A 15,999-nucleotide genomic window follows, 5' to 3' on the forward strand; every position below is an offset into this window, starting at 1 on the left:
ATGGCAGAAGCAATTTTGACTAATTGTCGCCAAATATCAGGATTAAGAAATGTTTTTGTTGATGTCATGTTTCAATCTGTATACAAGAATCATTAGCATCATGTGTTGACCCTAATGAGCGCCATTAATAATGGGGATCCCAACAGTTGGTATCCCGGTTATCTCCGTTACTGAGTTGTACATACATGATTTCATGTGCATCATGTGACGCCCACGAAGTCACTTGGATTATGTGATTCCAACTCATGAGCTGAGATAACTGGAATACCAACTGTTGAGATGTTTATTATTTCCGAATGACCACTAGCCTATCTGCCTATGTGAGTTTTTGGTACATCAGATTTAGTGAACATTGATATTAAACCAGAGATTAAGCCAGATTAGTCTCAAACATGACCTCAATATATCCTGTTGTTATTCTTCTCATTTTCTTGTCTATTCAGATGTAGCAGTAGAATACATGAAAGTAGATATCTGAAATCGAGACAACAAAGCCCAACCATTCAAATACAAATCATTAAGTACAATCCAATACATAATTACATGGAAGACAATCAGATTCAATATGAACAAAAGAATGATTCCGATGGAACCAAACCCTGCACACTAAATCTTCTAACAATCCATTTTTTTTAATGGAAGTGTTAAATTACAGCACACTTTTCCATTTTTAGAACCCTTTCCAGGCATTGAGAATCTCGTGGAATACTTCAGCTATCAGTTCCCTGTCTCCACATTGCAAGAAGACATTGAACTCAGCTCGTATGTCGAATATCTTACCGAACTTCACAAGATACCGCATGCAGCTGGTCTTCAGTTTCGGTAACTGATACAAAGATGCATTTTCCAGCCTCTCGAGCACATTCTTTGTGTCAATATCTTCCAGAAGACTCTCATGGCAAGCCTCCTTCAAGTTTGAGATGTCGTATTTATCAGCTGCCTGCAGAAGAGCCAGCCTGTGTACCAGGAATTCTTCGTGTTGGATGTTTCCATAAATGTAATTGAGAAAGACCTGGCAAGCTTCGATTGACATGTCCGGGATATCAATCGCTGACATTTCTTTCTCTTTCAGGTTATGTGAAAACATGCTGCCGAAAACTGGTGACTGTGCAGCAAGAACAGCGCGATGAGCACCAATGCTGCCATCGGAAGCGTTTATGGTTATATCCGTGTGGATGCTTTCTGTTAACATTCGACCAAGAGATGCAAGCGCCGTTGCATGCGATCGTGTTTGAGTAAATCCTCCAGACCAAATAGAGCAAGGTTCTGCACCCTGTAATTATCATGGCAAGAAATAATTTCAAAAAACCGGCATTGGTACAGTCATGAGTCACGGACATCATCACCTTGTTAACATCAACTACGAACTCGCATAACAGAGTACATTATCATTCAAACAAATCATCATTTTCAATCAGTTTGCGAGAAACCAAGATAAAAGATAAACACATACGTCTGGAGATGCAGTCTTCAAATCAAGGAATTCAACGTCGATGATGAACTTCCCTGTTAATGGAACCTCAATTGCCCAAACAAAATCGTCGTTACTCTTGATCTGCTTGTCTGTTATCCCTGCACATGCGCAATTAACATCGTCAGCAAACATGGAAAAGACAAACAAAAGAGAATAAAGGAAGAAGAATCAGAAAATGAAAGGAACAATATCATAACGTCAATTTCGTAAATATATTCTTGCACCATCAAGAGTACTAGCTATCAACAGACACGCGAGAAACATAAAAAGAAAGAATCTATCTCAGATAGCATCTCCACAAGCTACAAAATCAGAATTTTAGCCAGCAACATCAATTTTAAGCAGAAATTATTTCATACCCACCATATAAATAAATTATATTGGCAGCACGGATAGGATCATACATACAGACCGCTAGATTCTACAAAGCAACCTTCAAACTGCAAGAAAAACTCTATCTTATCTTCACAGGCAATAGTTATTAAAAGAAACCAATTTCAATTGGCAGCAATTTAAGTGAAAAAAAAAACCCACTTATAGACAATCAAAAAAGTTCCAAACTTGTTCCAGTGTGCGTAGATTACCCGGATGAGTCAAGGCCTTTCGATCCCCTACAGAGCAGGTCACAACTTTAATGACGAAAGATGCTATTGGAGGATTGTATTTGGAAAAATTCGATATCTCTGGGTACAGTTTAACATACAAAGCTCGGTTCCTCTCCACCGAAAAATGCCTTCAAATCCACAAAAAATACATCAGAAAGACAAACCAACAATTTCACGAAAAGCTTAACCATGCAAAGATAAGAAAACCCTTTGAATTGAATTGGGTTAGCTTAGGCAATCTCACCAATTCCACAACCCGATTTTGAAAGGGTCGGATTTCCGGTAGGTACAGGAAGCGAAGTTTTCGATCCTCCATTGAGCAAGACGAGAAGTGGTTTCGACTCTGTAAGCGGAGTCGTTCATCCTACTAGCCAAGGCAATCGCGGTCGTGATCTCATGGATGCAGTCCAGTAAACCCTCCAACAAGTGCTCTCCGGGCTTCCCCAGGTTTCCTCCCACTCTTACTCCTCATACGCATATACACAAACACCTAAAGAACACCCACAATCACGCACACATACACTCTCTGTTTCACTCTGCTCCCTCCTCAAATAGAGAATTGAAGTCCAGAGCTAAAATGGGTTTCTTCTTGTTAGTAGTTTAATTGGTGGAGTTTCTTTCAATGGAGAATGAAAGGTAATTGCTTTTACGCCATTAATGGAGACTTGTGAAGGTTTTGTGGGTGGTTGTGTTGGGGGGTGTTTGTTTTGGGTTTTGCTTCGTCTTCTCTTGCTGCTTCTTCTCAAGGAAAGGGCTTTATTATATATACTGTATATTAATTGATATTAATTGATTGTTTACAAAGGAAAATTTGTTGGGGAGGAAAAGCACACACTATTGCTTGAATCTTTGATGCTTTGAAGGAAAGTATCTTATTCTTTTTTAAATGTAATTTTAAACAAGATTCTTAGGATTTTGTTAAAGATTAACTTTTTGCATAATAGGCGCTTTAATCATTAATGGTGATTACAAATTAGATCAAAATTTGTTTTTTCTTATGCCGAAATTGATTGTGGATATTTTGTTATGACTAAGAACTCATCCAAAAGTCGACCCACCTGAGACTAATCCATTGACTCTACTTGATAAATTTTTGAGATAACGATACATTTCAATACATGTCTAAAATCAATTGTGAATATATTTCTCAACACCGAATCAAACCTAGTTATTATGCATAATAAAAAATTGTGGAGATTTTGAGGCAACAACACTATGCCATGGAAGAATGACAAATACATGTAATGGATTCTCTTTAATTTTCTCATAAAAAATCATTAAGATCCCAACAATACATGTCTCAAAAGTGTCTCGGTGCATGCGTGACACTTATTTATTGGATATTATTTTCAATGAGTCCAAAATTTCAAGATAAATGTTCACATGATGATGATATGATGAATACTATGCCATGATAAATTTTTGAGATAACGATACACTTCAATACATGTCCAAGATCAATTGTGAATATATTTCTCAACACCGAATCAAACCTAGTTATTATGCATAATCAAAAATTGTGGAGATTTTGAGGCAACAGCACTATGCCATGGAAGAATGACAAATACATGTACTGAATTCTCTTTAATTTTTCTCATAAAAAATCATTAAGATCTCAACAATACATGTCTCAAAAGTGTCTCAGTGCATGCGTGACACTTATTTATCGGATATGATTTTCAGCGAGTCCAAAATTTTAAGATAAATGTTCGAATGATGATGATATGATGAATACTATGCCATGAAAAAGAGGGCAAGTTAGAGAAAAATCAAGTGGAACATTGAAAGGTCACTTTGGTTATCCCTTATTTGAAAGTAGAAAGAAAAATAAAAGGAAAGAGACTTGTAAGCTATTACACTTTTAGTAACATCAAAGTTTTTGTGATGTGCAAGTATTAAATTGATGACATCAAACACAACATACAATCCTTGATATTTTCGTAAGAAATTGATTAACCAAAGATCAAGTAGCCTTATATATAATTTATATACAAGCAAAATAAATTAATTTAGATTCTAGATGAAATGACCATAAAATATACAAGAAATAAATAAATAAATAAATTTAGATTCTAGATGAAATGGCCATAAAATATACAAGAAATAAAGCAAATTGTCTTGGAGGCATTGATTGGGAAGGTTGGAATCTTGCATTTGGTGTTCCAATGAGTCTTACCTCAATTTTACATATTGAGAAGTGGATAACAAAGGCCATGTAATTTGACAAGAAAGGTATCTATTTGTGTGGGACATACCAAATGGAATCTATTAGGCATTCCAATATTGCAAGTAACCCAATAAGAATGACATTTAGAATGATCAAAGCCACACACATAAGCAAATGTAGAAATAGATTTTTTTTTTTATATAATTTTAGTGTACACATATGCATTAAGGATATTGGTAGGAAAAGGGTACTTATTGGGAAACATGATTCTTCTTCTTCTTCTTTTTCTTTCTCTATTTTATTTAGTTTGACCACCCAAAGGAGGACTAAGCTCAGATTGGGCCTTGATTTAATTTATTGTTGTTTTTTACACATGGCCTGGCCCAATAGCCAATAATAAAGGAAATAAAAAAGAAGAGTCATTATGATTATATAATAGTCTCAATGATAATCAATATATATGGCTATATCTTGGATTAATAATAATATATAGATTGTGTGTTTGTTCAACAATATGGAGATATTTCCTTTTGAATTCTTTTCTACAAAAGCTAGCTAGCTAGCATGCATTATCATTTTTCATGAATTATGACTTCTAATGATAACAAATTTAATAAACAAGATTTATATAAATCATTAGGAAGCATGTTATCTAGCTAGCTAGCTAGCTAGGAATAGTAACTGAAAGAAACATTATAGATAAAAAAGAAAGAGAGATGGAAAGAGACAATTAATTGGGCCATTGCAACCAATAATTCTTGGTATATCAATTAACTTTGCATTTCTTCAACGTTGGAATGGTGGTTGTAGTCAGGTAATTATCACCTGATCAGCACGTGGCAAGCTACCATTACATACATATATATATATATATATATATATATATATATATATCATCAAATCAAAATTATGTATACCTTGTCTACATTTGGGCACTCTATTTGAATTGAATTATTAGGTGGTTAGGTTTGTGGTAGAATTGAGTTGACTTATAATTAATCCGATATATAAATAAAGAATATTTAGTGGGCTGAGATTGTATAGGTAAGTGGCACACTAGCACGTATATACCTAACATTCACCTATCCTAGGATGTCTGTCCTCATTGGTACCATGATTAGTTACAACTTACAAGTGTTACAGGAAAATATCGGATCATCTTAAAATTGAAATGTAAGTATAGCTAGCTAGTCAAATAAAATACATTATATTATGTTATATATGGTGCAATAATCAAAAAGTAAGATTGATTTCCTTCTACACTAGACTTTGTCTCTGGACAGATGTTTAGTGGATTGATTGTGGGCTTAATCAATTTATCTTAACAGTTGACATCAGTGTTACATATTAATGATGACATAATTGTTGAATTTTGATAAAGTAAACGGTGAAAAGACCCTGGCAGACAAGGAATTGTCCGGACAGTTGGGTGTGCCGGGTGGGGAAAGTTGGAAGACAATCTGATTGAAGAATTCACAGTTGAGATTAGGGTTTTGGCTCATGGTGTGTGCATTAACTTTATGAAGGATTGTGCATCCAAGTTCCCCTAGCTTTTTCAGAATCGTACATGAGATTTTCACCTCCTATGGCTCCTCGTTCAATTCTTTCGAAGTCATTAGATCCTTTTACTCATTCGAGAATCTCCTCTCTTCTTCCACTCCGTCCCGAAGAGTAACTAGGCCCAATTTCAGGTTTTCTATCAGTTTTGAATACTTTTGCAATAGCTCCGCTACCATAGATGGTTTTACGGTGTGATCATCAAATGACACAAATACAGAAGCTAGGGGGAAAAAAACACAAACATAATAATCAATAAAAAGAAGTCATTTTGGAGTCGAGAGAAGTAGCAACCATGTTTTGTGCAGAAACAAATTAAATGCTTTGGCCAAACATAGTGCAAAAGAAAAAGTCTCCCTCACCAACTAGTAATATCTTATCAAATACCTTCTGATCGGTGTTTGACATTCACTTTCGCCAACTCCACTAGCTACGCCAGTGTTGGAGTATGACTGCGGCCATTGCATCTCAAGTACCAGATAATGGTAGTGCCCACTAGGTGTAAGAGTGGGTGTTTCTGGTTTAATATCAAATGCTAAACATTTTACTACCATATATTACAACACTAATTGCACTAAAAACTAACCCATTAAGATTTATGGTCGGATTTTATTTTTTATGCCGGGTTTAGGGTACCCAAACCGTTTAACTAAAAAAGTGAATTATAGTAATAACATTATAAATCATCTATATAAAGGTATATTATTAGGATGCTAAATTTTAACATGATCAAGCATATTAAATAAAATAATATAATAGAATTATAGATTATACATTCAAATTATAAAAACATGATAAGTCATATTATTTTTTAAGAAATTGAATTATACATTTATAGAAAAATAAAAAAAATTAAAAGTTAAATGGTAAATGGTAAATAGGTACCCGATGGTAAACGGTTATAGAATGGTTTCGGTTTTGAAAATTTAATGGGTCTTGAAATGGTTTTGGTATTGGGTACCTTAAATGGAAACAGTTTTGATATTCACTAATTGGAAAGGTACATGACCCGTTGTCATCCTTATATATATATAAAAGCATACTTCAGTGTGTATATATATGTATATACACACTATATAGGATACCACTGCAGTATATATGTATATACACGCAGCAGTAATAGACTTAAGCTCAGCCCATTAGCCCGAAGCTCGGTCCAAGATCCGAAGCCTGGCCTGAGGCCCGACTCATTTGGGCATAAGTCGGGCCCGAGCTTCCATTTTCATCCCAAGCTCGGCTCAAGTCCGGTCCGAAATCCGAATGATAAATCAGGGCTTGGGCCTCGTATTTCTGGGCCGGGTCGGCTCGGCCAAGCCGGTGCCGACCCCTATATATATATATATATATATCATTTGGTCTGCAAAAATTAATTGTGAAGCATAGTTTATATGCTATTTCAAAAGACAACAAGTTAGATGACCAAATTCAATGTCAACCTTGTGAGAAGTTTCTATGGAGAGATAAGGAGGTTACATGGAGAAATAAGGTGTATCATCACGTGATCAAATCAAGCATGTTGGACGTCAACTATATGGAGAGATAAGAGGAAAGGTTAGTTTGGAGTATGTTGAGTAACCGATTGGTTAGGTGAGGCTTGTTCAAGACAAAGACAAAGACATCCAAGGGTTTTGTGCTTATCATCACAATTGAAGGTTTCTTGAAGTTGCTCTTATTATCTTTTGCTAACAGACAACAATCCCTTCCGTTATTCACATCTTTGGGTAGTTCAAAGACTACTGTGATTGTTGAACAAAGTCTATCACATGATCAGATAAGAGTCAAGAGTCCTGTATAAGGCTAAGGTTGTTGAGGTGGGAGTTCCTTGTGTTTAACGTGTATGATTAGGCAAGAATAAAGAAAATTTCCTTCGTTATTATTTTCTCTCCATATTCTCAATTTTATCTATTTCGACATAGACATGTTTTTGGTTGTGATTGAACCAATATATGATTTCTGTCTTGAAGTCAAAATATTTTATTGTTAAAATTTAGTGGCCAAATATTTTATTGTAGGAATTGTTTGATTAATACTGTACTTGATGTCGCTACATAATTAAGTCGGCCGATTCTTCCAAAAAGAACAGAAAAGTTGGCGGATTCTTCAAGTATTGTTTTCTTGTTTTCTTCAGCTGCACGTACACAAAAACAAATGTCTGGTGCTATAAAAAAAAATAATAATAATTATATATACCCAGATGATATGTACAAGTTTGAATGAGTCTTACTCTTGGTGAGAAATATACGATATCATGGGTAAGGAAGTGGGGGTAATTGGTAATGTTATTGGATTCATTTTGGCAGTCATCATAATCATGTTTTTAGCTGGAGGAGCTCTTGCTGTTGGAGAAAGGCCCACAGGTTCCTACGATTTTCTTATTCTTAGTTGGCTATGGCCTAAAGCACATTGCAACACCGGAGAAAGAAGATGTGAAACACCAATTCGGCCTGATTTTTCCCTGCACGGCCTCTGGCCAGCCTATCGAAGGTCTTATTCAGAACCTCCTTATGAAGAAATATGGCTAGTTCCTTCTTATAGTGAAGTAAATGGATGCACTACTATACCACCAGCAGACTCTTCTACTATTTCGGTACGTATCCATTATTATTATATTATAAATTTGAATTTCATTATAATTTGAATTTATTATGCAATCTCATTCAATTCTTACTTGTACCTGACAAACTCCTTTTTCTATCCTTTATTTTGGCATAAATAGAGTGAGCTATTTGCTACATATAGAATAATCGATGATATGAAGTTATATTGGCCAGATGTTACCCGTTGTACGTTCTCTAGTACGACTGTAAACTTTTGGCGGATACAATTTGCGAGACATGGGATGTGTTTTGATTATCCCAATCATCCTATATTTTACTTCATGACTACATTGCATTTGACAAGAAAGTTTGACATTCGTGGCATATTAGAGGAAGGTAATTACTAATTATAGATATGATTGTGGGTATACTATTACTATCACTTTTTTTTTTTTGTCAAAATTATATTTTTAATCATGAAGAGCTTTTTAAATGAAAAGTTTTTTTTTTTTTTTACTCTGTATCATATATGATGATTTGATTGTGAAGAGTCGAATTATTATTTTCACAGCTTATAATAAAAAATTTAAATGAACTTTTAGTACATATATATATATATATACACACACACTTCAATTAATAATAAATTGTCATTCTATGAAATAGGGAATATATTACCAGGTAATCAATATGTTATAGAAAACATATTACATGTTATAAAAGAGAGGCTGGGGAAAGTGATTAGAATTCGTTGCAACCGAGACTCAAGTGGACGAGATCAATTATATGAGATTTGGCTATGCATCAACAAGTATCTGAAACTTACATCCTGTGTATTTCCAACTTTTGGTTGCCCCCTTGTACAAGAGAAGATATGGTACCATTCTCCTCATGCCCTAAATCACTGAATTATTAATACAAATAAAAATGTTCTCGTTACCTCTCTCTCTCTCTCTATATATATATGTATATGAACAAGACCCATGAGGCATGAGATCATGAGAAATTGTATTTCATATATACTTGTATATCTTAATTTCCTAATATATATATATTACAAGTTTATTTAAAGAACGCAATAAATTTAATCTCCATTCTCAACAATATATCTTAAATCATAAACCCTAAACCTTAAAACTAAGTTCAATAGTGTGGACACCAGTTAATTAAGTCCATTAATAAAAAAGTTAGGCCCGTTTACTTGGGCTTAAGGCTTTGATTGGGCTTCGTGGGCCTTCTAGAGGTGTTGACCCGAGGGTAGCAGGTGGGTCTGCGGACTTGTGCTAGTTTGGATACTCTGGAGCCCTTCAATCAAGGCCTTTTGGCGGGGCCCAAGCCCAATACGAAATTTGGCCCATACAATTTGTGCAGGCACTAAAGTAGAGTTTGACTACAAGGGATACAAGAAATGAAACAAGGAAATGCAGAGACCCGTGTAAAGTAAAAGTGACATTGGAAGAGATAGGATAAACTAGCCGTTGGGAATGAATTATTAATGGCATGGGCTGAAGTAACTTGGCCTTGAGAGAACAAGTATTTTACTATTCTCTATAGAGATATAAACATAAAAAAATTAAAGAGTTATTGTTGGTGGATTCGTCAAGTATATGATGCTCCGTAATTGCATAGAGTCTACAATTCAAATTTAATGGAGGAGAAAAAAGTTAGATAAAGTTTTAAAATGTAATGTTAGGTGGCACACCTCTCAAAACCATTGGATTCATATTGTAAATACTAAAAACTTCTTTTTTTTTTAATGAGAGATGGCTAAACAAGTACTGCTAACTGGTAATGTTATTGTTTTCATCATAATATTTTTAGCTGGAGCTCTTGTTGTTCGAGAAAGCGGCACAGATCCATACGATTTTCTTCTTCTTAATTGGCTATGGCCTAAAAAGCACATTGCAACACCAGGAGAAAGAGCATGTGAAAAACCAATTAGACCTAATTTTTCCTTTTCCATACACAGCCTCTGCCCCAGCCTATCGATCAAAGATCTTATGCAGAAACCCACCTTATAATTAAGCTAGCATAGCTTTAAAAGTATCATCAAACACCAAACAATTTATTTGACATATATGCAGCTTATAAATTAATCACATAAAAAAAATTGTTTACTTTGTATATATATACTTTAAGTTCCTGCCTCCTCTCCTAGTTCCTTTATCTTCCAAGGAATGAAATATACCTATGGAGTCAAGAGAAGTGGCAACAATGTTATGTGCAAAGCCATATGTTTTGGCAAGACATGCAGCAAGGAGAAATCAAGCTCCTTCCACTACTGACAATAGATATCTTGTGAGAGATCTTACAGAACTCAAAGCGTCAAACTCATCAACTTTGAATTTGTAGCATGATAAGGATTCAAACGAAACATGAATGTAGTGCATTCTCCAACAGGAAATGCTTCATCACTTCTACGTCCATCTCCTCTCTTGTTCTCATACCCTGGATAACTCCCTTTATCGAATTCAACTTCATCGGTCAACTTTAATCCAACCTTCTTGGCTAATTTCTTCACATTCCACTCACTAAATGGATGTGCAGTCTTGTGTGTTATATGAACTTGTCCATTCTCTTTCAACATGTGGCGTGCGTTAGAAAAAAAACCCCTTCACCAACTGCTTGTGAAGTCTAATACAAGAAAAATAATATATATATTGTAAGAATACATATAACTTCTGCCTAGCTACGTACCATGGAAGTGATTGAGCTTACTTACTCAATCTGTGCATCCCAGTTCTCAGCATAACGAAAACCCGCGTGAGGAAAGTTGAAGACAATCCGATCGAACAATTCCTGGTTGAGATTAGGGTTTTGGCTCATGCTGTGTGCATTAACTTTATGAAGGATTGTGCATCCAAGTTCCCCTAGCTTTTCCAAGTTTTCTGCCACTTTTGAATACTTTTGCAATAGCTTCGCTATCATATGTGTTCGCATAGTGTGATGAAATGACAGAAATACAGAAGAAGAAAAGAAGTTAACACATATTAATTATTAAAAAGAATTAATTTTGTGCTTTCAAATATAATTACCTTTGGAGTCGAGAGAAGTAGCAACCATGTTTCTAGCAGAACCAAATGCTTTGGCCAAACATAGTGCAAAAGAAAAGTCTCCCTCACCAACTAGTAATACCTTATCAACACTTCGATACTGCCCTATACATCTCTCATTATCAACACTTCGAAACATAAATGTACTAGATTCTCCAACAAGAAATTGTCTGTCACTTCCACTTCCATCTCCTCTCTTGTTCACATAGCCTGGATAACTCCTTTTATCAAATTCAACTTCATTACTCAATTCTAATCCAGCTTCCTCTGCTAATTCCTTCACATTCCACCTACTATATGGATCAGAAGTCTTGTGTGTTACATGAACTTGTCCATTCTCTTTCAACATGTTGCGCGCGCTCGAAAATTAAAAACCCCTTCACCAACTGCTTGTGAAGCCTAATACAAGAAAAATATATATATGGTAAGAATATATATAACATCTGCCTAGCTACCATGGAAGTGATTGAGCTTACTTACTCAATCTGTTGATCCCAGTTCTCGGCATAACGAAAACCCGCGTGAGGAAAGTTGAAGACAATTCGATCGAACAATTCCCGGTTGAGCTTACGGTTTTGGCTCATGCTGTGTGCATTAACTTTATGAAGGATTTTGCATCCAAGTTCCCTTAGCTGTTTTAGGTTTTCTGCCACTTTTGAATACTTTTCCAATAGCTTCGCTACCATATGCGGTTTTACAGTGTGATCAAATGACAAAAAAAACAGGGAAAAAAAATTAACATATAGTAATCATTAAAAATAATTATTTTTGTGTTTTCAAATATAATTACCGTTGGAGTCGAGAGAAGTAGCAACCATGTTTCCTGCAGAACCAAATGCTTTGGCCAAACATAGTGCAAAAGAAAAGTCTCCCTCCCCAACTAGTAATATCTTATCAACACTTCGATAGTGCCCTATGCATCTCTCGCCATCTAAACCTCCAATTTCCATTTTTCTAATAGCTCGGATCTGTCGATTGTCCCTCTGATATGATCTCCGTCTCGAATCCTGCTCGGTCTTCTTTTTCTTTTCTCCCCTAGCGTTTGAAGATGAAGATTCACCCCTCTTCTGTGATTTCATGCTATCGTCATAGTACTTCTTGGTATCCTGGTTGCTCTTTTCTGCCATTTCTCCCTTAGCGTATGAAGATGAAGATTCTCCCTTCTTCTGTGATTTCATGCTATCGTCATAGTACTTCTTTGTATCTTGGTTGCTCTTTTCTGCCATTTCTCCCCTGGCGTCTAAAGATGAAGATTCACCCCTCTTTTGTGATTTCATGCTGCCATAGTACTTCTTGGTATCCTGATTGCTCTTTTCTGCCATTTCTCCCCTAGCGTCTAAAGATGAAGATTCACCACTCTTCTGTGATTTCATGTTGTCATAGTACTTAATGGTATCTTGGTTGCTCTTTTCTACCATTTCTCCCCTAGCGTCTGAAGATGAAGATTCACCCCTCTTCTGTGATTTCGAATTCATGCTATCATAATACTTCTTGGTATCCTGATTGCTCTTTTCTGCCATCCGTGCTAACTCTACTGCTTCCTTGTAAGAAGTAGTTTTAGTGGTGGGATATTTCCCTGCCACAGCCGGATGGAATCCCATCCTAAACTTGGCAGCCTCATCATGTACGTACATGCCCCCAAACCTGACTAACTCATCGTATTTGGCCTCATATTCGGCCACAGTCATGCTCTCCCGTCGGAGCTCCAAAAACTCTTGTGCTTTAGTCTCACGGGCTGTAAGTGGCACGCATTTCTCTCGAAATACCGCCTCAAACTGCGCCCAGGTCGTGTTCGGTCCTTGTTCTCGTTGCTCACTCTCCCACCATGAATAAGCAGGTCCCTCTAGAAAGTGTGAAGCCAATGTGACTCGGCGTTCCATGCTAATGTCCAACACGTCTAACCTCCTCACCATCTGGTGGAGCCACTCCTCAGCTATAAGCGGGTCCAGTTGACCCCGGAAAACCGACGGTTTCAACTTACGTAGTACTCGTAACTCCAACAATTCCTGATTCTCGGGTCTCACCTCATGCTCAACAACTGGAACTTGTGTAGCCTGTCCCCCTGTCTGCAGGGCTCCCATAATCTGACCCACAACATGAGCAAGTGCCTCTGCCACCCCTCTCATCATGTCACCTATACAAAAACCAGTGTAAAGTGTAATACCCGTTAATGATATTCACAATTACTACTAGTTCGTATTACTCTATTTTGTCCTTGGTCTAAATTACTATTTTATCCTTGAGCAAAGTTATCAAAATACCCTGGATCAAACTAATTTGTCAACAAGTTTATTGTGTCAAATTGGGCCATTTTCAAAAATAGGCTAAAAATATTTTTTCATAGCCAAAAGGTCATGGTCATTGATTGGTCAAGTCTATTAAGTAGCCAAAATTATCAGTGTCCAAACAAACTCAAATGGTAGAGACCTTTCAATTTGGACATAATTATTTGGTATCACTTTCTTTCTCTTTGTTCAGCATCACAATCATCAAGAATATTTTGAATTGTGATTTCATCATTTGATAGTGTTTTTATGAACAACATAACACCAAAAGAAATCATATATATATATATGAATATTCTTGGTGGGACGGGGTTGTTGGTAGATCTATCCCCGTCCCGCATTCAGGTTGGGTTTCTCTGTCCCCATTCAAGCATTGGATTGAGAAAAATCGGTGCAAGTTTGGGCGGATCAGATTGGAGTGGGTTGGGTACGAATTGTCATCCCTATGATTTATGATGCGTGACTCATGTGTCACGGCCACCCATGAACTCCTTTCATCCCAGTGACGGAGGGAACAACAAGATTTCGGTCAAGCAGAGTGATGCCCGACAGCCATTTCAGTGGCCAACGTGGCTACTTCCATGGTTGCCATATCAAGCTAGACATAGAAATTATATATAGAGAAAAGCTTACCCACACTCGGTCTCTACATTCCGTTGATGACAAATTAAAGCTCCACTGTTCACTGTTGAGTTCCGGTGACCTTCCCACCAGGATCAACACTCTAGCCGGTCATCTCTCCTCCGGTGACCGACAAACTGGGTTGGCTTTGGGGTACTTGGTCGCTTCTCGACTGTATAACTTATAAGTATGAGGTTTTGGTTTCGCTGAAAGAAAAGAATATATGGAGGAGTTGAGGAAGAGATGTAACCCCTGGAAGAATAAATGCAGGGTTTGCATCTTATAAAACAAAGTTCGCTTCTTTTTTCTTTATCCCCCTTTTCCGTACTACATCTCCACTCGGCCAATGTTCCACATTTGATTGATTGATTCTCACTTAGGGATGGCAAAAAAAACCGATCCGAGCATTATCCACAGGGTATTCGGTCCGTTTAAAACCCGAAAACCGATCCTATAGGTTTTGGAAACAGTTTTGGTTTTTGTTTTCAAACCCGTCATGGTTTAGGGTCGGGTTTGGTTTTTGGTGCCGGGTTTAGGGTACCCGAACCGTTTAATAAAAAGATTCATTATAGTAATAATATTATAAATCATCTATAAAGATATACTACTAGGATATTAAATTATAACATGATAAAACATATTAAAACGTATATATTTATAGAAGCATACTAATAAAACTATAAATTAGACTAATTTGAATTATAAAATCATAATTAATATAAATCATACTCAATATTAATTTATATTAATATAATCTTCAAATAAAAAAATTAAAAAATTAAAAGTTAAATGGTAAACGGGTACCCGATGATAAACGGTTATGGAACGGTTCCGGTTTTGGAAATATAAATGATTTTTTAAATGGTTTTGGAACGGTTTTGGTATAGAGTATATTAAATGAAAACGGTTTTGATATTTTATAAATAGAAGGGTACCCGACCCGTTCTCATCCCTATTCTCACTTTACTTTCATTTATATTATAATTATAATTATTATATATATATATTAATTTATTATTTCACTTAATATTCTCCTGGTTAATATAACTTTTTATTTTGGTCATTGAATAATTTGATTCACTTCAACTCGGTCATCCATTTTACAAATGTTTCAAATTTGTTCCATGGTTTACTTGGCTCTTGCGAACAACTTGATGCACTATCTCCCTTCAACCCTTTGAGTGAAATGCGACGAAAGGAAGGAAAATCCATGAATCAATCTCGCCGACTTCTTTTTTCTTTCTTCGTCTCGCTCCCCTTTTTCTTAATCCAATAAATAGCAGAGGTTCTAGTAGTTTTTCGGCCTCCGCTTGCAATCCCCTTATCAAGCAAGGCTCAAGTAAGAAACAAATTCATGTGAACTCAATGTATTTACGGGAATTGAATAACCCATTGTGGGTCCCGATGTATCCATGGGAACTGGATAAACCAAAGCTGACGATATGTTGTGGATTTACAACCACTACTACTATAGGAAACCGAAACCAAAACCAAAGAAAGAAGCATCTGAATCCAGTAACGAGGAACAAAATAGACATCAAGTTTATCGTGTTCTTTACATAAAATGGGAAGTGGAGAAAGATAAAAGAGGAAAAGGAGGTGTTTTGCTTGAGAGGTAGTGGGACCAATTTGTTGCTTTCGAGATTAGCAAAAGGAGATGTTGATGGGAAAAAACAACACAGCGACCTTTTGTTTGCTTT

The 15,999-nt window shown here is 36.2% G+C and overlaps 2 protein-coding genes and 1 pseudogene across 2 annotated transcripts; 1 reads left to right on the forward strand and 2 right to left on the reverse strand.

The window, feature by feature from the left end:
- Positions 1-460: 460 nt before the first annotated feature.
- LOC119984995 (BTB/POZ domain-containing protein At1g55760-like) lies at positions 461-2,822 on the reverse strand. The gene is made up of 4 exons (XM_038829142.1): positions 2,324-2,822; positions 2,059-2,207; positions 1,454-1,572; positions 461-1,273 (listed from the first exon to the last, which is right to left on the reverse strand). The coding sequence occupies exons 1-4, from the start codon at positions 2,440-2,442 to the stop codon at positions 671-673; spliced, it is 990 nt and encodes a 329-aa protein (XP_038685070.1). The 5' UTR covers positions 2,443-2,822; the 3' UTR covers positions 461-670.
- A 5,223-nt stretch (positions 2,823-8,045) lies between these two features.
- On the forward strand, positions 8,046-9,359 carry LOC119986253 (ribonuclease 1-like). Its single transcript, XM_038830828.1, has 3 exons — positions 8,046-8,390; positions 8,520-8,736; positions 9,007-9,359. The coding sequence occupies exons 1-3, from the start codon at positions 8,052-8,054 to the stop codon at positions 9,246-9,248; spliced, it is 798 nt and encodes a 265-aa protein (XP_038686756.1). The 5' UTR covers positions 8,046-8,051; the 3' UTR covers positions 9,249-9,359.
- A 1,130-nt stretch (positions 9,360-10,489) lies between these two features.
- Positions 10,490-14,538, reverse strand: LOC119985417 (annotated as a pseudogene).
- Positions 14,539-15,999: the final 1,461 nt, after the last annotated feature.

The sequence above is a fragment of the Tripterygium wilfordii genome, chromosome 19 (assembly GCF_013401445.1).
Source record: "Tripterygium wilfordii isolate XIE 37 chromosome 19, ASM1340144v1, whole genome shotgun sequence".
Classification (NCBI taxonomy): domain Eukaryota; kingdom Viridiplantae; phylum Streptophyta; class Magnoliopsida; order Celastrales; family Celastraceae; genus Tripterygium; species Tripterygium wilfordii.

Coding starts and splice junctions, on each gene's coding strand:
- LOC119984995 (XM_038829142.1), bottom strand. CDS start 2,442: ATGAACGACTCCGCTTACAGAGTCGAAACCACTTCTCGTCTTGCTCAA. Junction 2,208..2,323: donor AAAATCGGGTTGTGGAATTG/GTGAGATTGCCT, acceptor GTGGATTTGAAG/GCATTTTTCGGTGGAGAGGA. Junction 1,573..2,058: donor AAAGGCCTTGACTCATCCGG/GTAATCTACGCA, acceptor GCGCATGTGCAG/GGATAACAGACAAGCAGATC.
- LOC119986253 (XM_038830828.1), top strand. CDS start 8,052: ATGGGTAAGGAAGTGGGGGTAATTGGTAATGTTATTGGATTCATTTTG. Junction 8,391..8,519: donor CAGACTCTTCTACTATTTCG/GTACGTATCCAT, acceptor TGGCATAAATAG/AGTGAGCTATTTGCTACATA. Junction 8,737..9,006: donor TCGTGGCATATTAGAGGAAG/GTAATTACTAAT, acceptor TCTATGAAATAG/GGAATATATTACCAGGTAAT.